Here is a 20,892-nt window from a genome sequence, read left to right as displayed (position 1 = left end):
GCACCAGGAACGCGCCCATGCTCTTCTCCAGGGTATTTAAAAGCCGCATGTGCGTGCCGGGGAACGGGCACGGCTGCACAGACAAACCCCCAGAGATGCCCTCGCTGTCAGGCACTGATGGGTTAAAGATCTGGGGGGGTTCCCCCGAGTGACCCCGCTTTTTTGGCAGCCCGCTTCCCAGCCCCGCTGCCCGTGTCCCGCTCTGTCATAACCTCGCCTGCCTCCTCCTCCTCCTCCTTATATATTCATGAAGCAGTGCAGCTGGGCTGAAATAAAAGCTGGGCTGCACAGGAAGAGGAACTCCGTGTGCCTGGCTCGGCACGGCCGGCCGGACCCTGCTCTTTATCGCTCTCTTTATCTCTCTCCGCGCCGGGGCAGCGCTGGCGCGCAGGAGGCAGAGCCGCTCCCGGGCAGCGGCTCCGTGAGCTCTGGATGCCAGGAGGAGGAGAGCGAACAGTAAGTGAGTCAGTCCCAGCTACGATAACACTTTCTGGGGGATGTTTCCTTTTCTAAGCTCAGAGCCAGGCCTGGTGTGGGGCCGCAGCCACCCCTGTTCTGTTTGTTCCCCCTTCAACCCTCGGGACCCACTAAAGGGGCTGCGGATGTTTTCCTGATCCTACAGGTGGAGGAGAGGCTGGAAGGAGAGGACATGTGCACAAGCAGGGCCTTTCTGTGTAATTCACATAGGCTTATTTCAAATTATTGAGCCCTTCTCCAGCCTGTTTTGCCCTGGAGAGGCTGGCAGGGAGAGTCACTAAAGCCCGGTGTTGAAGGATTATATTGCAGTTGTGCTTTTTTGGGGAAGAGGGAGAGTGCTCAGAGTTCACATATGCCTGTCTCCTGTGATCCCTTACTACTGCCATGGTCTCACTTCCATCCCCTTTCCTCCGGGATTGTGAGGAAAGGGCACACCTCTGTTACTGCAGAGAAAGCCTTGGGGTATTCCTGCCTGTAAATTAACCCTTGGTATAGCTGGAATGTACTAAAAGGGTGCAACAGGAGCTTCTCTGAACTGGAGGGAATGGGGATCTGATCAGCTCAAGCCAAGCCCCTCAGTTGGACATTATCAGCACAGCCAGCACCTTGGCAGCAGCACCTCATTCAATGAGAGCTCCATCCCAGCTTGCAAGCAGCATCCTGACCCCACCAATCCCCCATTCCAGGGCTGGCCCTTTGCCTTACTGCATGATGTGCTGCCAGTGGGATCCAAGGAGCAACATCTCCTCACCCTACCCAGCCTTGCTGTGCATAGTCAGCAGCCACAGGGAGTGTGCTGCTCCATTAGCCCTAAATTCAGGGGACACTGGTACCAGCCATCCCTGCCAGTCCTGAGCATCCCATAAACCCCCTGCCTCTGCATGATGGGCCAACAACTTCACCTCCCATTGCCAAGGTGCTCCCTCCTGACCCCTGTTAATGCCTCAGTCTTTTCTCCCTGTCCAGGTGCAGCTCTAAGATGAAAGCTCCATCCGGGCAAGGCATCAGGCTGGCATATCTGCTCCTGAGTCTGGCTGTGCCCTGCCTTCCCAGCCCTCTCTGGAAGGACAGGGACTCCCTGATGCAGGAGGAGAAAGCCCATCAGACAGGCGGCAACTTGGTGCTGAGCAGGCAGGAGCAGCAGCTCAGTACAAAGCTGGTAAACCTCAAGAAGAAGGAAGTGGAAACAGCCATAGCTACAGGACAGTTCCCTCCAAGCATGCACTTCTTCAAGGCAAAAAGCCTCATTGACCAGAGCATGGTGTTCAGCATCTTAAAGCGCATGCCTAAAGGTAGGCTTGGCTTAAGGAGTCTCATCTTACTCATCCTTTCTCATCTTTTGCTTTCTGAGCTGGGACAAAACACAGGATGTGGGAGACAAGCTTCTGAGAGCTGCAAATTGTGCTCATTGGGTTTCAGGAAAAGGCCTGAGGAGAGGAAGAGGGGGATGGATTGGGTGAATACACATTTCCAGCAATTGTGGCATTTGGTTTAACTTACAATATGGATCCTTAAGTCTTTCAAGAGTGGAGAAGGGACAGAGGAAGCAAAGACAACAAGAAATACCAGACATCCCCATTTACTCAGCATGTTCCAGCCAGGGCCTCTCTTTTTCCCACAGACACACTCCATGGACAGGCTGCCAACCTTATTCTGTATCTCAACCAAAAGTGCTGCATCCCCCAAAAAGGTGCAGGTGGTTCTGTAGCAGACCTGGAAGTGTGCTGGAAAGTCTGGGGGCACTAGAGGAGGAAGGGGCTACCTCTAACTCTGAAATCTTTATGTTCTTTGCTTGTTGTGTACAAGTCAAAGCCTGTACTTTAAGTACTTCCAGCACTTAAAGTGAGCTTATAAAAGGGAGAGAGAGCAGCATTTTACACAGGCAGGTAGTGACAGGACCAGGGGGATCAGTATTGAATTAAAAGAGGAGAGATTTAGTTTAGATATTAGTAAGTCTACTCATGGGGTGGTGAGGCACCAGAACAGGTTGCCCAGAGAAGTTGTGGCTGCCCCATCCTTGGAGGTGTTCACAGCCAGACTGGATGTGGCCCTGAGCAATCTTCCCAACTTCTCCCTCCCAGTCTCCACTGTGGGATACATCCCAGACTTGCAACATCCCAATCCATTAACATAAACAATTAGTGTGTCAGAAATGTCATTATCCTTTCAAAGCTGAATTGAATAGTCAGAAATTTAAAAGTACTCCCCTCTTCACCTCTAGTATCGTTCATACCAAGTGGGAGTCAAAACAAATAATTAACACTTTTCAATCCTGGCCATGTTTAAATGGAATCTTTGCAAGGGCTATAAGCTTTTAGGGCCAAGATCACATCCTTGTAGCTGTTTGAGTAGGATTTGATCAGAGTCCCTGGGAGGCCCTGTTGTTTCAAGCACTACTGAAATGTCTGTTGCTGCTCTCATAGGGAAGAAGGTGACATTGCCAGCCACAGGAGGGTCAGACAGCTGCAGCATGCCCAGTCTGGTGCACCAGCTCTGCTGAGAGCAGCAACCACAGCTCCTCAGCATCTTTACAGCCAGACCCTCTGCAGTGGGAGATCATAGACACAACTCTATATTAGATTAGTCCACTGTAAATTATAGTCTGGAACCTAATCTAATGTCAAATGCATACCAGTCTTGTTCTTGCTATTCATGTTCTCCCTTTACCCTTAAGGGCATCAAAGCTATTTTGACTAAGAGGTCTCCCCTAGGCTAATAAAATACATATCTAAGACTTCAGCTCTCACAGTGTCTTCCCTTTACAAGGGAGGCTTAGTTCAAGCACCAGTAACACCAGGAGTCTTTGGAAAAGGAGAGATTTCAGCAAAATGAAATGATAAGGAAGGTGAGCCTACAGAGGATGCTTCCTGTGCCAGGGAGACTGGCAGCTGCCAACATACTGCACAATAACAGAGCACCCCAGAGCCCTCTATGCTGGCCAGCAGCAGATGTACAATGTAAGCAAGCATGCTTTTGATAAGGCACAGAAGTAAATTGTACTTCTGCATGAGTGCAATTCCCCAGAGTAACGTGGTCTGGGATTTTGGTGTAAGCCAGAGCTCCAGAGAGCTGAAAGAGGAGACACACACTAGACACAAAAATTGAAGCTGGGATCCAAACAGCTTAGATACAGAGCTTTGCTTCAGGTGTGCTTCAGCCAGCATGCCTTGGGAACTGCTGCCTCCTGTGCAAGTTTCTCTTTAAAACAGTGGGGCCTGAGCCAGCTCACAGCAAACTCTGCCTGAAAGACCTTTAATAACTCAGAGCATTTTCCATCCCAGTGGAGAAGCAGAGCTCCCTCTTGATTTCTCCCTCCCTGTGCTCCCAGGGAGCAGTCACACTCTGCCTGCCCAGTGTCTCATGTGGAGGGGGCCACATCCTCCAGCCGTGCAGTCCTTGCTGGGAGAATTCACTCACAGCCTTCTAGAAGCATTCCCAGACCCCCCTGGATGGACAAACAAACCGGTACCCCATTAAACCCGGGCAAACAAACTGCTACCTCATGAAACCTTCTTCCCAGCTGCCTGGGCTCACCAGGACATCCTTGTCCCCCCCCACCAGGTGCTGTGCTCCACCTGCACGACTTCGCCATGCTGAACGTGGGCTGGCTGGTGTTCAACGCCTCCTACCTGCCCGACTGCTACATCTGCTTCACCGCCGAGGGCTCCGTGCGCTTCCGCTTCTCCCGGCCGCGCCCGCCGCCCGCGCCCTGCTCCCCGTGGCTGCTGCTGGACACCTACCGGCGACAGCTGAGCGACGTGGCCGAGTTTGACAGAGGGTGAGTGCAGAGGGCTGGCCTCTCGGTGCTCCGTTCTGGTCCAGCTTTCCCCGTTTGCTCGCTGCTCTGCGAGTCAGGAGCTCCGTCTAGGGCTGCGCGTGTGAAAAAGCAAATGGCAATGAATGGATGGAGGGGCTTGACAGCTAGCTTGCAATCAAAGCTGGGTTAATAGAAGAAATAACACTGATGAGTGTTGAGTGTATCTATAGCAAAGAAGAAGACAAAGCCATCAGCATAGAAACAGATTAGAAACTTTTTTCTTCTTAGTCCTTGATCACAGGTGCATGTCACGTCCAAACTAACAGTGACAGCAATGTAAGAGTCTGAAGGCCGCTGCATTAAGTACACCAGAGTCAGGGACCATAAAAGCTGAATTCTTCTGTGCACACATGCTGAGGACAGAAGCTGAAGTAGATTTATGACACCTGGCCCCAGCTCTCCTCAGCACTGAATGGGTTCTCAAGGTGGGACAGGGCTGCATGGTGCCTCATCCAGTGAGGTGTCCAAAAACTGGATGAGGAAGCCAGGTAGATGATGAACAGGCTCCCCCCAACAGCAGAAACATCCTTTGCAAAGTCATTGTTTTGATTCAGAGCAAGAAGTTGGGCAAACTATTTATGTTAATTACTGCACTAGCAAAACCCCTCAAACTTCCCAAAATAAAACCCAACCCAACTGTCCCCCCAAACACCAAACGTGTTTTCTGCCTTTGAAACCCCAGTGGCACCCACGACCTGGAAGCACAAGGCACTCATTCTCTATAGGCTCCAGGAGCTGTGGCTCACCCTCCTGGGCACTGGCTGAGCCAAGGAACCCCACACACAGGACCCCTGCCTGGTTTGGGGGCTCCTTCCCCTCAAACACCCTCCTGCTGACAGAGCTCCTGCCCTTACAGGCAAGGCTCCTGCAGCTGCTCACACCTCAGCTGGCTCCCCAGAGCATCACTCACCCTCCTGCAGGAGCTCTTCTCCCTGGAGGCAGCTCCGGCCTCACTGCTGGCAGCCTTTTATCAGGACTGGGCTCTTCTGAACCACCTGGCATTTAATCACTTACAGGTGGCTGGGAAGAGCCTGGCTCCCCCTCTAGCCAGTGGTGATGGGAACACAGAATCCCATCTCCCCATCCAGGGGCCATTGATCCTGGGACAAAGCCCTGCTGAAAAGGCCAAGAGGAAGCATGCAGCTCTGCCGTGGTGTGTGGGGGGCTGGAGAGAGCACACTAAATAATGCATGAAGTCAGACACTGAGCGATGAGGACAAAGGAAAATATTGAGTAGCCATCCATTGAGAGGGCACCGCTGTCCGTGGCGCTCCGGGGGCCAGGGTCTGCAGAAAAAACAGCGTGGGGTGTCATGTAATGACAGACAGTATTGCCATGCCAACACACAAGGAGAGGGCTGGATTGAGGCAGTGCAGATGACCCTAATTCCAGCATTTCTCAAGTGAAACTTGGTGGGTTTTACTGCAGTGCTCTTCAGTGAGCTTGTGCACTCTTAAATAGAGACCTTTTAACTCTTAGTGAGCTGGTATCCCCTCCACGTGGAAGCTGTCTGGGCTCTATGCCCTGCAGATCTGAGAAGGAGGTCAGGTTGGGAAGCTGAGGAGCTTCCAGACTTGTGGCATGGTATTGCCTTTCCTCCCCAAAGCCAGCAATGGACAGGGCAGAGGGGTCTGACTCTCCTGGGCATCACCATCCCTCTCTTATGGAAGTCCAGAGGGGTCTGACTCTCCAGGGCATCACCATCCCTCTCTTATGGAAGTCCAGAGGGGTCTGACCCTCCAGGGCATCCACCATCCCTCTCTTATGGAAGTCCAGAAGGGAAGGGGAAAGTGATGCCAGACCCTGGGCTCTTGACCTTTTATATCCTGAGGGCTCAACTGCCCTGACACGTGATGGACGAAATAAGATCCAGTGAGAAATCACTGATCTCTGTCTTCCAGACAGAAAACTGGTTCCCCATTAGCTGCCTTCCATTTCTGCTGGGAGTGATGAGGAAGGAAAGATGACAGCACCAGCTCTCTTCAACCACACCAGGAGACCCATAAATAACGTGCAAGAGATTGGATTTTGAAACAGCTTCACTTCCTTAAAGCCCAAGCAATTGCACTGGGCATTTAGAAGTGTCTCAGGAGCAACCCTTCACTGCACTTGTTTTTTTAGTTGTGTTTCCATGGCATGATGCCACTTTCTGGCAGAGGCTGAAGGGCAGGGCATCCTGTACACCCTGTACACCTGGGTGAGTGGGGCTGTGCCTTGTGTGCTTCCCTCTGTTCCTGTGTGGAAACACTTGTTTTCAGAGGCAGTATGGCCACATTCCTCTTCTTTTGTATTTTCCTGACAGTGTTCAGTGGCCACAAGTCAGAGCAGGACTGCAGAGTGGCAGGCACTGCACAGGGACACAAAACAGAGCCTTGCTGCAAGGGTCTCCCCAAATGTGGAGGGGAAACTGAGGCAGAGGCCAACAAAAGTGATTTCCCTCAGCAAACATGTGCCTGAGCCAAGAACAAACTTGTATCTCTTGCATCCTGGGCGCTCACTTATCCATTTGAGTACGTTGTCCTTCATTTCTTGCCCTTCCATGCTCATCACCACAAAATCACAGAGGAGTCATTAGGCATAATGTGCAAACACACCAACAACAGCCACGCTGAGGCACTTCCCCTCCTGTTCTCATCTAATCCCTGGGCACTAGTCTAGGGGTTAGGAATGTTTTTGGCCGTCTGGAAATAGGTCTCTAGCCAGGAATAGGCCCCAATCTGTTCTGCTTCTCAGTTTCTGGAAACTCTCCCAGTCTCTTGAACATGTGCATCCCAGGCTACCTCTCTCCTGCACTCCTCTTTGCCCTTGAGCACTGACAAGCTGAGAGAAAGCAGATGTCAGAGGAAAGAACGGATGGATAGTTGGGTGGTTTCAAGGAAGTGTCAAGGGAATATGGCAGCAGGGAAGGGCTCTCATGCAAGGCAGGGTGGATCAGCAAATGTGAAGGAACAATGGAAATGTTTCTGAGAAGCTGCACCTCTTTCACCTTACAGTATTTCTGACCAAGAAGGGGTGGAAGAAAGGGGAATCTGCAAGATTTTTTTTGCTGTTTGCATTTTTAGGTACATATACATGCGTAAGAGTGTGTGTGTCTGTGTGTGTGTCTGTGTGCTGTAGAAGGGACTCCTTTTGTTTGTTTCCCTCAAGAGAAGGTCTAATCATTCTTATTCAAAACACACATCTCATGGGCCAAGACCCTGGAGTATTGTGTTACTGGTGAGCTTCCAAAAGGATGCTCTTAGGAGAGCCAGGAGACCACGGGCCAAGGGACAGCGAAAGGAAGGGAATTTTGCTTTCATACTTAAAAAAGAAAAACAATCCTCACTTATTTTCTTCACAATCAATTACAATTCAGGAGAATGTCATTCTTACCCTCAAGAAGCAACACAATGGCTGCCACCTCCAAAGCAAGAGCATGCCCCCAGATATTTAGGGAAGCAGCATTGACATTCCAGCTATTTGTAAAATACCACTGCACACCCCCCACCAGCAGCACAAGGACTGAGGCCGTGCCCAGCAGAGCTCTCTATCACCAGGATGAAGTCATCTGTGAGGGAGCTGACACCACGGCCCAGGCTTCAGGGACAACTCCCCTGGGCACTGGCGGCTGCCCTGGCCGCCATCACCTTCCCCTCCGTGTCTTCTGACTGCCTTATCTCACAGAAAAATAGGGCAGTGTGTGCAGTAAGAGGGGGGGAAAAAGGAATAAAAACCCTCTACAGAAACAAAGCACTCCACTCCCTCTACAAGTCTCCCCTTGGGGAGAAGAAGAGGGGATGAGAGAGAGCGAGAGAAAGCGAATGAACCACATGTGACAGATGTTAGTCACACTATTTAATGCACCACTGGAAGACATTTAGATACCACGGTGAGGAGAGGGACATAATTACCCATCGAGAGCAGAAAAAGGAGCAGGAAAAAGAATCCCTTTAAAAACAAGGCAACGAAACCTTTCACTTCTGTATTATATGGCACAGGAAAGGAAAACGGGGGAAAAAACCCAGGAAAAGAGAAAGCAAACCCACAGTTGAAAATAAATAATCCTTGGCTGGTCATTTTAGCTGTGCCCCTTTGGGCATATGCATTGCAATAGCATTGTTCAGTGCATATATGACATGACATGGAAGGCCATTTGTAGTCTGCACCTGATCACTGGCGAAGGCCCATTCCAGAAAAGAAGCAAAAAAAAAGAATGTATTTATGAAGCTTTGCTTCATCTGCATGAGCTACTGATGGCAAAAGCCCCCGAACCCTTAGGAGATTATCTGCTTATCAAGGATGGATCACTATTATGCAATAAATCTTCAACAGTTGTAAGGATCAATAATCAGTCTCAAAGGGAAGGGGATTATAAAGAGAAGCACAATTTGATTTATGTGCTTTTAGGAGCAGGGTGGTGTGGGGATTTATGGCTGTTTCTAGCCCAAGAGCACAGGCTAAGCAAACAACCACGAGTTTGTACAGCCAGATTTAAAGGCGGGGAGCGGAGCCCTGCGTGCGCTCATTGCTGGAGGAGCCGAGTTCTCACAGGACAAGGAGAGAAAGTGCTGGGAGCCCGACTAAGCATCCATCCTTATCTGGAGAGGAGCTGCCTGCAGCGGCGAGATCGGGCTTGCACAGCCTTTTGATCCACGGGGAGGTTTTCCCTGAGCCGCTGGGAACGGCCCCGCTCGGCTCCCGGCTCCGGGCAGGTGCCGAGCTGGAGGGGAGCTGCCCTTCGGCCACGAGGGAAGGGGAGAATTCTCCTTCCCCCAGAACTCTTCCCACACGAAACCTCCCCGATGAGCAGCAGCACAGCCTCTCTGCCGGCGGCTGCCCCCTCCGCAGCTCGGGCAGCTGGATCAGCGCCTTCAGGATGCTCCTGGCTCCTGCATTCCTGGTTTCTAGGGTGATGCCGGGGTGTCTCCTCGCTGCCCATGGTCCAGCTCGGTCTTCTCTGGTTGCATGGATTACTGAACAGTAGCTGGGCTTGCCCAGTGTCCTGCGATAATGGCACCAAAGCCCCTATTGTAATGCACGGGAGGGCACAGCCCAAGTTGCTGTGGAAACCTTACCTCTGAATTTTCCTGACTCTTGAGCATTTAAAGTCTCATCCTTAACAGTAGTAGCATCTCTTTTATGTGCAGGTTTGCTTCTAAAATTGTTGCTGGCAAAGAAATTAACAGAGTGAGGAAGAAATGAAACTGCAGGCCCTGGAAGAGAATCCTTAGAGAGTGAAACAGCAGGCAAATCCTGGGGGAACAGGCTCTGGTTTATGGGCAGGATGGAGGGATTCAAAAGGCATATCTATCCAGGATGTCTTAGTTTATGAATTTGGACCAGGTCACACTTTACATCTGTAGGGGAACTGTGGGGGTTTAATTCCATCCACAGAAGTGTCCTGGATGAAGATAATAAGATCACAAATGAAAGCCACACCTCCCATATAACAGAGCAGAGCACTGCACGAGGATGGGGGCCAAGACATCAAACAGGAAACATTATTAAAGATCAGTAGCTGTTATTGAGGGGAAACAATATACCCAGATGAAAGCTGAAGCATGGCTGAAGGTATTTCTGTCTGAACCTGCTTAGCCCCTGACACAAGATAAGCACTGGGCCAGCAAGAAAACATCTGTTTCTGTGATGGCTTCCATTTGTCCACCCAGGAATGAAGTTCATCACCCCTGCATTGCCATTTAGGCTTTGGCCACTGGTAGAAGAAAGTTGTTATGAACTACTCTTCAGGTGGAAGAAGGAGGGCTGTTGCCAGAGGCAGGGATGAAGGCTATCAGCTTGCAGAGGATGGTGGTGTGGCACAGATGCTCACCCTGTCCTAAATGCAAGCTGTCACCCACAATTAGATATTCTTGCAATTTACTGGCTCCCTTAAAGTCTGCTTGATAAAACTACCCCCTGTCTCTCTAGATTTCTGAAAGAGGCTTATATGCCAGCTGAGTGTATGGAGGAAATAAATACATTTCCATCACAGAAAGGAAAAGCCAGGATTGAGATTCTTATCAGCTGTTTCCCTGAAGTAGCTATCAGCAAGGGAGGTGAGGAGTTAGGTTTGTTCTCAGTGGTTTGGAAAAATGATTTCTGATTCAGAACTGTCTTCCCCTTGCATTTTTTTGTTTGGCATATTTTGACAGTTCAAAGGTACCAGGACAACTTATGGGCTCAGCAAGCAGGCTGGTGGTGGCCCAGTACATGGCATGTCCTGTAAACTCAGTCTGCCTTTTAGGTGCTGAACACAGGACCAAGTGTTGTGACATCTTACGTGCATTGAAGATTCTTGGGAAAACATATTGTTTGCAGGAGTAATGTGCATGCCTTCTTTCAGATTAGGGATACCCTGGGTAGCAGAGTATAATTGATATAAAAGATTTTCGGGTTAGGGATACCCAGGGTAGCAGAGTAAGATTGATATAGAAGATTTTCAGGTTAAGGATGCCCTGGGTAGCAGAATAAGATTGATATAAAAGCACCATACTTGCTTTTGTAACTCTGTTCCTTGAAAAAGGGACGATGGGCAGATTTTAAGCACCTATTCCTACCCTGCTTACAGGTCAACATGCATCATATAAATGCTGTGCCAGCCATTAAAGGAGTAAACACAGGTGGCAGAAAAATGACCTGAATGCTTCCTAGTTGCACCAGTCACTGCAGTTGTACTGCAGTTCCAAGAGGTTCTGTTTGCTCTCCTCATTCCTTCTCTTCTCCCTTTTCTATAGCTTGCTGAGAAACCTGACCCTGGTGACAGATACCCCTGAGCTGGCCTACCCTTCCCAGAGTTTCATTTGGAAAAGATTTGAAGAAGTCTTTCTCATTGCCTCTGGACTTATCTGCTATGCACCTGTGTTCAAGGCCTATTTCTACCAGGGGCTGCTGGAGCTCTATGAAGATAACATACAGTATGTTGAGATAAGAGCTATCCTGCCTGCGGTACGTGGGGTTTGGCTTCTCTAGTAGTCTTTTAAATCCTTATTTCTCCATAGCTTTTCTCAAGCCCTATCTTGAATTTAGTTTTTGGATGTTTGCATACCTGCCCTTCTAAAGATGCTGGAAAACCTTGATCATATTCAAACGTCTTTCTTGGAGATTTGCATAGGCAAGGGCTTGAGAGACTCTTTGTTCTTAATGGCTAAGGGAGATACCTGCTGTGACATTGGCACAAAACCACATTGTACAGTCAGACTGGGAGCTGGGTCAGAATCTTGCTCATTGGGAAGAGGTAGCTCAGTTTTGCACCAGAATCACCTGTTCTGTGGCAGCTACTCTGAAGAAATTCCCTGACTTGGAAAGAGACTTATTCTGGAATAATTATGCTATTTTAAATCCTCAGCTTATTTCAGAACGATTACTCTGAATAGGTGAGTCAATCAATTGGCAAAACACAACCTCCCACAATTTGCAGACAAACCAAAATTTTGTCTGTGTGTATGAGGTATGAACTGCTGCTTTCATTGCCATTAACACCAAAATCTGATAATGGGTCAGGCCTTTCACCCACAGCTGGTCTGGTTCTTCTCCAAGCCCACTCTGCCCTAATGCCTCCCCAAGCACCAGCAGACCACACCACCCCAAGTGTTCCCACTTTCCCAGTGACAATTTTGTCACTGCAGACACATGTTTCCCATGCAATTCTCCATCCCAGCTCCATGCAGGACTCCATGGGGGTAGGAGTTCTGTCAGTCTATCCTGCCTGAGATGGAAGTATTGCAAAGGGGGGGGGGAAAAGCATACGGAGAAGTCTAAAAAGTTTCCATGAGTCTTACTTTGCTGGGGGTTGCCACAAGCCAGTTGCTCTGAATTCAGCCACTGCCTGTCTTTGGGGTACCTGGAAAGAGAAAATAACAGCAATGTCCAAATGCCTGTGCTGTGAGGCAGCCCGAGCGCTGGCATCCCCCCGGGCCACACAGGTTTCCAGGCCAGGAGTATCTGCCATGATACAAGTGCGTGGGCCTGCCTGGAAAATACCCTGCCTTTACCATCAGCCCTTAGACACGGTTGTGAGTCCTTTTGAAGAGAGGTTTGGCAGGGAAGATTTGCTTCCCATCCAGCTCCTGATGCTGGCGGCAGCCGTGGGAGCCTGCAGAGCCCTGGGGCTCACCCGCAGCCAGCAGCTGTGAGCTCTGGGCTCCAGGGCTGTGAGCTCCAGTGCTGTGAGCTCCAGGCAGGCTGCCTGCAGCCTGGGTACCACAGCAGGGAATGCCAGGAGCTGCAGTCACGCCGGGATGGAGGGCAGCATGGGCAGCGAAGGGACAGCCAGGGTGAAGCTGGGGTGAGAGGGCAGAGAAATGCTTCATGGGGAAAGTCAAGGTGAGCAGGGTGTGACAGGAATAGCAAGATGCTCGTGGGGCTGGAGAGCCTCCACAAGGCTCCACAGCAGCGCTGAGGCTGCAAAAGCTCTCCTTGCAGCAAAGCCTGCCAGAAGCGGCCCCAAGGTAAAGTAAATGAAACTGGGATTTAGTGTGAAACAGCAAACACTGTGGAAAAGCCCCCTAAGCCCAGCTGTGTTTGCAGATTCAGCTGTGTAAAGTCTCACATTCCCATGGGCTGCAGCTGGGGAAAATTCCCTCTGAGCATCTGCAGCTGCCCCACGGCCGCTGGTGCCTGCGAGGGGGACACTGCGTTGTGACAGGGTGTAGGGCTTTGCAGGGGCATCCCTGCTAGGGACAGCACCAGAGGGGAGGTTAGGGGAGCAGCTGAAGGCTGGAGAAGGAAGGTGACAGAGAAAAGAAGGGTGAGAAGGGTGAGAGGAGAACTGATGGAGTGGTTTCAGCTGCTGTCTGTGAGTGACTCCAGTGAACCCTTTGTGGGTTCAGGGTCTGCTGAAATCAAGGCAAAAAAACAGCCCTGGTAGTGAGGAACCTCCAGAGCAAGTTGATGAGACAGAGCATGCCAAAAGGGTTATTTTTCCCAGTTTGCAGCCAGAGACCTGGGAAAGCATGGCAGACTAAATGACTGACTCAAGGTCACGAAGCAAACCTCTGGCAGAGAGGAGCAGGAGCCCAGCTCAGCTGGTGGCTTATGGAGCTCAGCCATCGCGTGCCTTGGGGCTGCCTCGGCTGACAGATTGCCACTGCAAGGCACAGAGCATGTGTGAGCTGCAGACAGCTGGACAAAGCACTGCAGGGTTGGATGCAGACAGGAGTAAGAGGTCACGGTCTCCAAGGGGTTCTCAAGGACGTTTGCTTGCCAGGTCTGAACACGGAGAAACTTGTATCACATAGGAGGGGGAAGTCCCCTCCTTGGCTCTTGCCAGCTGGTAAGGCTTGAAGAAGGAAATGCTCTGCAGAGATTTTACTGCTTTTGTTTTCCTGCCCTGTTGTCAGGACCACAGCACAGGTTTTTGTCACTTCATTTCTCCCACCTTCTGGAACACCTCTTCTAACTACTGCTTGTCACACTGCAGGTGTATGAACTGGATGGCACCAAGCACGATAAATCATGGTCTGTGGCAGCCTACCGGGAAGTGACCAGGCAGTTTGTGAAGGAGCACCCAGACTTTGTTGGAGCCAAGATTATATTTGCAGCGCACAGGTAGAGGCTGAGCAGGGCTGAGAGAGGCTGTGCCATGTGCAGGGCAGAGGGCTGGGAGAGGCAAAGCTGGGCTGGAGTGCCAAGGTTGGTTGGCAATGTCCATGGGGGTTGTTGTAGCCGGAGTGTTGACTCCTGAGATATTCCCAGGCACGTGTGAAAGGCCGAGGGTGAGAATTCATCCATGTGGGTCTGCCTACGTGCAAGGTGAGTGGGGTGAATGCCAGAGGAGCATCCATGCACCCTGGGAGCAGGAATGAGCACAGGCAGGACTGCCTGTGCGTGTGTCCAAGCCATGCCTGCTCTCCTCTGAGCCTGGATGCACTCCCCAGCCCTGCAGACACTGAAGCAGTGACAGCAGTGCCCCAGTTTGGGCACTCAGTGTGGCAGAGGTCCCACGGGACCCGGCTCACGCCGCTCCCTGCAGCCTGCGTACGGCACGTTCGTGCTGCTGCCCGGGCAGGCGGGCACAAGGCTGCCCTCCAAGGCAGCCAGATGCCATGAAGTCATGTGAGGTGATCCTCAGCAAGCAGAGCAGACCTCTCAGCAGCACTGACTTGCTCTGGTTTGGCACAATGCCCTCTCCAGTTCAGAGCTGGCTTGCCTCTCTGGCCAGCTTGAGTATGGACACAGTCTGCAAAATGCACCGAGAAGTTTAAGTCTGATAGGGCTGGAAGAAACCTAAATGGAAAACTCTCTTCCATTTGCAGTTACTGCTGGGAGGAAAGAAAAAAAATCAAACATTTTCTCTCCACACTGTTGTGTTCCTTTCCCTGCTTGGTAAATGGGAAAGCCAGTGAGTTAGACAAGCATGCCTCAACTCAAGTGACAGCAGGGTCTAGCCAGGGATTTCCTGGTCATTCATGGGTTTCGTTTCATAATATCAATTTTCTACTGCTGTTCCTCTAGAGACCTGAAGCTGGTTGTCAGATTCGAGAGCAACTTGCATTTTGGAAATACCCCTGGGGGCCCTATTTCACCACTCAAACCCTGAGAAGGCAGGCCCATGGGAGTCAGCTTCTGCAGCTCTTTCTCTCTCTTGCTCTCTAGGATGCTGAATGTCTCCCAGATTAAAGAAGCCATCGTCACTGCCATGGCACTCAGAGCCCGCTTCCCAGACACCCTGGCAGGCTTTGACCTGGTAACTGTATTTCTTCTGGGGCTTCACATTAACCCCTGGTGATATAACCACATGTATCCCGTGGCATATGTTCTATACCAGAGCCAGAACCTCTGCTGCTGTACTGAAATCAGCGTTAATGAATTGCAAATCCTCCAGCTAAGGATTTTGTTCAGGGTAATTGACAAAATCCCCTGAAAGAATCAGCTCCCTACCCCACAGCATTGTAATTTCAGCACAGCTGGCACCTCATTTATACAGAGCTGTAAGTCCCACCATCTTCCCAAGCGTGCTCAAAAATACATCTCTGCTTTTCCCCAGGTTGGTGATGAGGACAAAGGTCATTCTTTATGGGAGCTGAAGGATGCCCTGACCATCCCATATTCCATGGGGGTCAACTTGCCATACTTCTTCCATGCTGGGGAGACTGGTGAGCATGAGGACTCAAGGCTTGTTACTGCTTGCAGAGGCAAAACTGAAATCTCGCAAAGAGCAGAAGCAGCAAGCCTGGCTTGCTTGCTGGCTGTATCAAGAGGATGTGTGTGCATACATGTGCACATAACCTGCTCTGACTGTAGGTGTCATATTGCTCAGCATTTTTGACCTGGTGTGACAAGGAGTTGTGTAAGAGTTGTTGCTGGTAGCCATTTCCCCCTTGGAACAGCACTCACTTCCCATCCACAACAGCAGCACACTCCCCCAGCCATCATTTTACAATTTAAGGTGAAATAAGTTTACAACTTAAGGTTTGAGCCAGACTTGAGTCTTAACTGAACAGGCTCATCAAAGCAACTGATGTACCCTTCATTCCTGGGGCAAGGTATCATTATTGGCAATATATAATTCAGTCTGCATTGGTGGAATTTATCCTAACCAGGAGAGTCTGTCTAACTTGTGCCTTGTGTGTTGCATGTTGACATCAACAGAAAAAGTGTGTTTACCCTGGGCTCCCTTTATAGCCACAGGCAGGAGCAAGCCCTTCTAAGCCACAATACATCTCATTCTAACACACAGGCTACTCCCCCATAATTGTTACTGCTCTCCATTGACAAGTAATGGAGTCCAGCATAATTAACTCAGCTGCAAGAGCAGTACTGTACACATCTAAAGCCAGGTGAGAGGAGTGGGTATCTCTATGCTGGGCAATATCCTGGGCAGATTTAGATCCCTGTTTCACTGAAAATGCAAGTGGAAACTCTGAGCATGAGCAACCCTCTCACCTCACAACTGGGACATCTATTAACAAAATCATCTAGCAGTTTGAGGAGCTTTATTTCCTCACAGCACTGCAGTGACTCTTTTCTGTCTCTGTTCAGACTGGCAGGGCACCTCTATAGACAATAATGTGCTGGATGCATTGCTACTGAATACCAGCAGGATTGGCCATGGACTTGCTGTCATTAAACACCCAGTAGCCAAAAATTTGTCTCTGAAGAGGGATATTCCTGTAGAAGTCTGTCCCATCTCCAACCAGGTATGTTGGTATGTGGCTGGGTCACTGTAAAGGGGTTCACCATAGCTGTGAGGGTCAGCTGGGGGGCACCTACAAGTTTTGATGCACACAGGCTGGCTTAGTTTCCTTTGCAGCACCTTACACTGCAGTTTGCTATGGAAGGTGCTGCAAAAGTGAATATATTTAAGGCTTGTAGTGCCAGTCAGCAAAAAAATAATTTAACTTCCTATCCAGAGGAACCTGGGAAGGCGATCCTCCTGAGAGGAGATGAGGCCCAGAGACAGAGAGGTGCCTTGAGAGACATAATTGAAAATACTTCAAAGCCAGAGGGCCAGAGGCTGAGAAGCAGGGATTGTACCTGGAAGTCCTTGGTTTTGCAGAATTCAGTGGGAACTCTTTTCCAGCGCATTAGAGTGGTGCCTTTGTCCCCTGGGTGCCGCAGAAAGGAGACTTTGGGTGGAGATTTACTGGTGTGAGCCTTAAGGGAGAGAACCCTGATATCAGCTCCAGACACCTCAAGCTAAGCACCACAGCAAATGGGTAACCAAAAGACTGTTCCTGAATCGCTCACAGTCAAATTGTTCTAAATAAGCACAAGTTATTCACCCCACTGGACTTGATTAAGGTGATTTATTTAAGAAATTAATCTCCTGGTACAGTCAGCATCAGTTCAGAGCAGAAAACATTCTGAACAGTCCTCTGGAGCCTGTCCCTCCCTGACCACTACCTGCTGTCACAGGCAGCCCTGGCAGGTGTCAGTGTGACACAGCTGCAGCAATAACCTGCTGAGGTGTTGTTTCCCACTCCTCCCCACCCAGGTCCTGCTGCTGGTAGCTGACCTGAGGAGTCACCCTGCAGCTGACCTCATGGCTGAAGGGCACCCCATTGTGATCAGCCCCGATGATCCCCCCATCTTTGGGGCAAAGGGAATCTCTTATGACTTCTATGAGGTGTTCATGGCCATTGGAGGGATGAATGCTGACCTGAGGACCCTAAAGCAGCTTGCACTCAACTCCATAAAGTAAGTTCATCACCTCTCTCACCTCGTTGTAGTAATCATAAGGAGACTATCAGATTTCCCCCCTTGCTTGCATTTGGGTTTTGGCCCCAGAGTCTCCTCTGCCACAGGAGCTGGGCTTCTGTCAATCCAAAATCTCCTCTGTGTGTCTCGTCCAAAGGCAGGACACAGGGAGCCCAGAGGCTCCTCTGCCTGTGTTCTCAAGTGCCCCTCTCTGACTCCATGCCCCAGTGTATTCCTCCTGTTCCACTCTTTGGGAACTTGCCTCCACCACCTGGTTCTGGGTTTGGGAGAAACTGTATGTCTTTGCATCACTTCTCTATTTCTGCCAAAATTTGACTTGCTGCAGTGTTTGCCATGACTCATCTGGGAAACAGAAGAAAACAATTAGCATTTAGTTTGGGTGTGTTTAACCCTTTTTTCTATTAACTGGAAAGTTCTGAATGTCCAAAATGTCCTGGATGTGAAGCCCAGGGTCTTCCTGCACATTCCTTGTCTCCTGCCTGTTTTACACCATGTTACTCTGTGTGGTGCAGGCATGTCCTGCAAGGGTTAATCTCTCGCTGCCTCCTGCCTTTTCATTTCAGTGCTGCTCTTGAAATAGCTGCCCCCTTGTCTCCTGCCTGACACTGACTTTCCTCCTCCTCACAGATACAGTGCCATGCTACCGGATGAGAAAGCCAAGGCCAAAGAGCTCTGGCAGAAAAAATGGGACCAATTTGTGGCTGACCTCTCTGATAGCTTTCTAAGGGAGCTGTAGAGAGGACAAGGCTCATCTCAGAAGGCATTTGGCAAGCTAGAGTGAGCCAGCCTGATTGCTAAGAGGGAGACTGCTTCTTCCATGTGACCTGAGCAGATGAATGGACGTCAAAGTCTCACCTGGTGACTCTGCTAAGCCAGGCTTAATGGGTTTAAAGCTAAGAAGGAGCTGCACTATCCTGTGAAACTCATGGACTGGAGGTAAAAGGGAGCAGTGAGCCTTTAGAGCAACCACAAGAAATCACCCTGCTCAAAAGAGTCAAAACAATTAAAAATTGCCAGTGACCAAATCCTGACATCATTATTCAGGAAAAATAAGCTTTCCAATGAGAGTCAGCAGGAGATTGCCAACATGAGGATCTCTAAATTTTGCCTTATCATTACAAAATGCAGACCTTGGCCGGAAACAGCAAAGACAAACATCCAACCATTTGGGCCACTGACCTTCAAGAGAGCAAGGACTGAAAATGACTCTTGTTATGTTTAACCCTGGGCCTGCTGCCAAAATAGCACTGCTAGGTCGAAGAACCAGTCATAGGTCTGATGTCTGCTATTTCAGGACCTACCATGGCTGGAAACAAGCTGGTGGAACTTGCTCCCAGAACGTTTAAGCCTGGTTGCACTGTGAGCATAAAGCCAGAAGAGAGGTGCCTCAGTTGCCAGCAGTTTTTTTACTACAAAGTCTTTTCCTGTCCTCTGGTCAAAAGGAAGACAAAACACATTTCAGGTTAAGTCAAAAACATCCTGGCTTCCCAGACCCAGCTTGATTAAAACTATCCCCTTGCACAAGGCTGTGTTAACACAGACATTTATAGGAAACACCTTTTGGTTTCAGGGAGTTCCACTACCAGCCTTTGTTGCTGTACTCATCATGAAAATGTGGCTTTATCCAGCCTGTCAGAGAGATTCTCAACTTGATAGAGAACTGCTGTGGATATCCACAGGGCTTATTTGGACCTCTGTGGTTTCCAGCTCCTTGGCAAAAAAACCCAACAAAACCTACATAAGAAATAGTCTCTTGACAAGCTGATTCCCTGTCTTAACATCATAAAAAATATCCGAAGGATAACCAGTTGCAGGGAGACAAAAAAAACCACCACCAACAACAACAAAACAAAACAAAAAAAACCCCCAAACCAGAAAAAAGAAATATTAATCAGGTTGCTAAATAAATTCAGAAAAAATCTTTCAGCACACACATGCCAAGCATGCAGCCAGAATCAAAGAGCATCTTTCCCTGACTTCAGTACAATCATGCTGGTTTGCATCAGTCAAGGGAGAACTGACAAAAATTCCTACTGAAAGACATCTCCCTCCTCTTAACCACAGACTTGCAAAGGCTGTTGTTTCCTAATCTGACCAGCCTGGGCCAATTGGCTCTCTTTGTGCTTTCTGTTAATTGTCTCAAGCAGCTTGGCCAGAGTGTTTATTTCCACTGACCTTGGCTGAAACACCTTAGCAGGAGGCAAACACACTTATTACAGAAGTGGATCAAGCTGCACAGCCTGTGTGCCCTGTGTGAAATTGCCCACAGCTCACAGGCTGCAACTTCATCTCTGGTTATCCCAGAGAAAAATAAAAACCAACCAAACCAAAGACACTAGGAATCCCATCACAGAGCACAAATAAAATCACAACAAATCACAGGTGTGTGCATTGCAAAAGACAGCAACACAAACCACAGAAATGAAAAAGTGAGAACCCAGTCACACCCCTCACTAACTGGGGGGGTTAAGTGCCTTACACCCCCAGCCCTTTCCAGCCACAGCTACCTCGACTCCAACTCTCCCTGCCCACCACTCCAACATTTTCCTCTGATGCATCCTGATGCTTTTTTTGCAGACTGACCTCTCCTGGGCCTTGATACAGATTTGGTCCTGGGAAGGAGTTTTATACTGGAGGAGTAGCCAGAGCAGAGCCACCCTCCCTCCTCCTGCATGGGTGTTGCATCCAGAGCTCAGACTAAAGTCCCCAGGGTAGGTTTTGGTCATGGCCAGGTTATAAATGCTGACTTGGGAAGTGCTTTACTTGCTGAGCAGAACCACTGCAAACGAGCAGAATGGCAGCTGACCAGCAACCCAAAGCCCTGTCCCTCTCAGCAACCTGATCTTTCAGCTTTGCTATATGTGGATGGATGAAGATCTTTATTTGCCATGAGTTGATTCTCCCTTAAATAAGCCTCTTTGCTGCCAAGGTGAAGCTAATCATTACAGAGCCATTGTGGGAGGAGCTGAGCTCCTCAACACACAGGTTGACCCATGCCCCTTCCTTTTCTACCACAGCAGAAAGCTTTCAGCTCTTCCTGCACATGGTCTCTTGAGGTCCTGAACCACTTTTTGCTTACCTGTAGTCCTCCTTTCCCCTCATTACCTGCAGGAGTTGCAGGGCTAGATCTTCCATTTGCCAAATGTTTGCTGGAACCAGTTGTTGTGTCCACTTTGTTCTTGCTTTCCTAGGAAAAGCCTGCTGTGCACATGGCCATTTACCTACTTCACAGCTGTGCTGTGATGGGGCCAAGTGCCTGGAGCCACCAGTGTGTGATGCTGTTTAGGATTACAGCAGAATCAGGTTTCTGCAAAAAATCACAGGGGTTTAAAATGGCACAGGTGTGATGCAGCCCTCAAAAATGTGTGACAGAGGGAGGGCCAGCCTGCCTTACTGCTGGGAATCTGCTCTTCCTTCAAGCATGCCTTAATTGGGAGGAAGGTGCAAATTGAGAAGCCCAG

The 20,892-nt window shown here is 49.7% G+C and overlaps 1 protein-coding gene across 1 annotated transcript; it reads left to right on the top strand.

Moving 5' to 3' along the window:
• The first annotated feature begins 1,450 nt into the window (after positions 1–1,450).
• ADA2 (adenosine deaminase 2) lies at positions 1,451–18,747 on the top strand. The gene is made up of 9 exons (XM_084205722.1): positions 1,451–1,769; positions 4,039–4,255; positions 11,008–11,218; positions 13,692–13,819; positions 14,867–14,957; positions 15,258–15,366; positions 16,253–16,410; positions 17,208–17,410; positions 18,059–18,747. The coding sequence occupies exons 1-9, from the start codon at positions 1,457–1,459 to the stop codon at positions 18,165–18,167; spliced, it is 1,539 nt and encodes a 512-aa protein (XP_084061848.1). The 5' UTR covers positions 1,451–1,456; the 3' UTR covers positions 18,168–18,747.
• The last annotated feature ends 2,145 nt before the right edge of the window (positions 18,748–20,892 follow it).

Source organism: Fringilla coelebs, assembly GCF_963513975.1.
Source record: "Fringilla coelebs genome assembly, chromosome: 5".
Taxonomy (NCBI): Eukaryota; Metazoa; Chordata; class Aves; order Passeriformes; family Fringillidae; genus Fringilla; species Fringilla coelebs.
This window is presented reverse-complemented; position numbering and strand designations above follow the sequence as displayed.

Coding starts and splice junctions, on each gene's coding strand:
- ADA2 (XM_084205722.1), top strand. CDS start 1,457: ATGAAAGCTCCATCCGGGCAAGGCATCAGGCTGGCATATCTGCTCCTG. Junction 4,256..11,007: donor GTGGCCGAGTTTGACAGAGG/GTGAGTGCAGAG, acceptor CCTTTTCTATAG/CTTGCTGAGAAACCTGACCC. Junction 11,219..13,691: donor TAAGAGCTATCCTGCCTGCG/GTACGTGGGGTT, acceptor GTCACACTGCAG/GTGTATGAACTGGATGGCAC.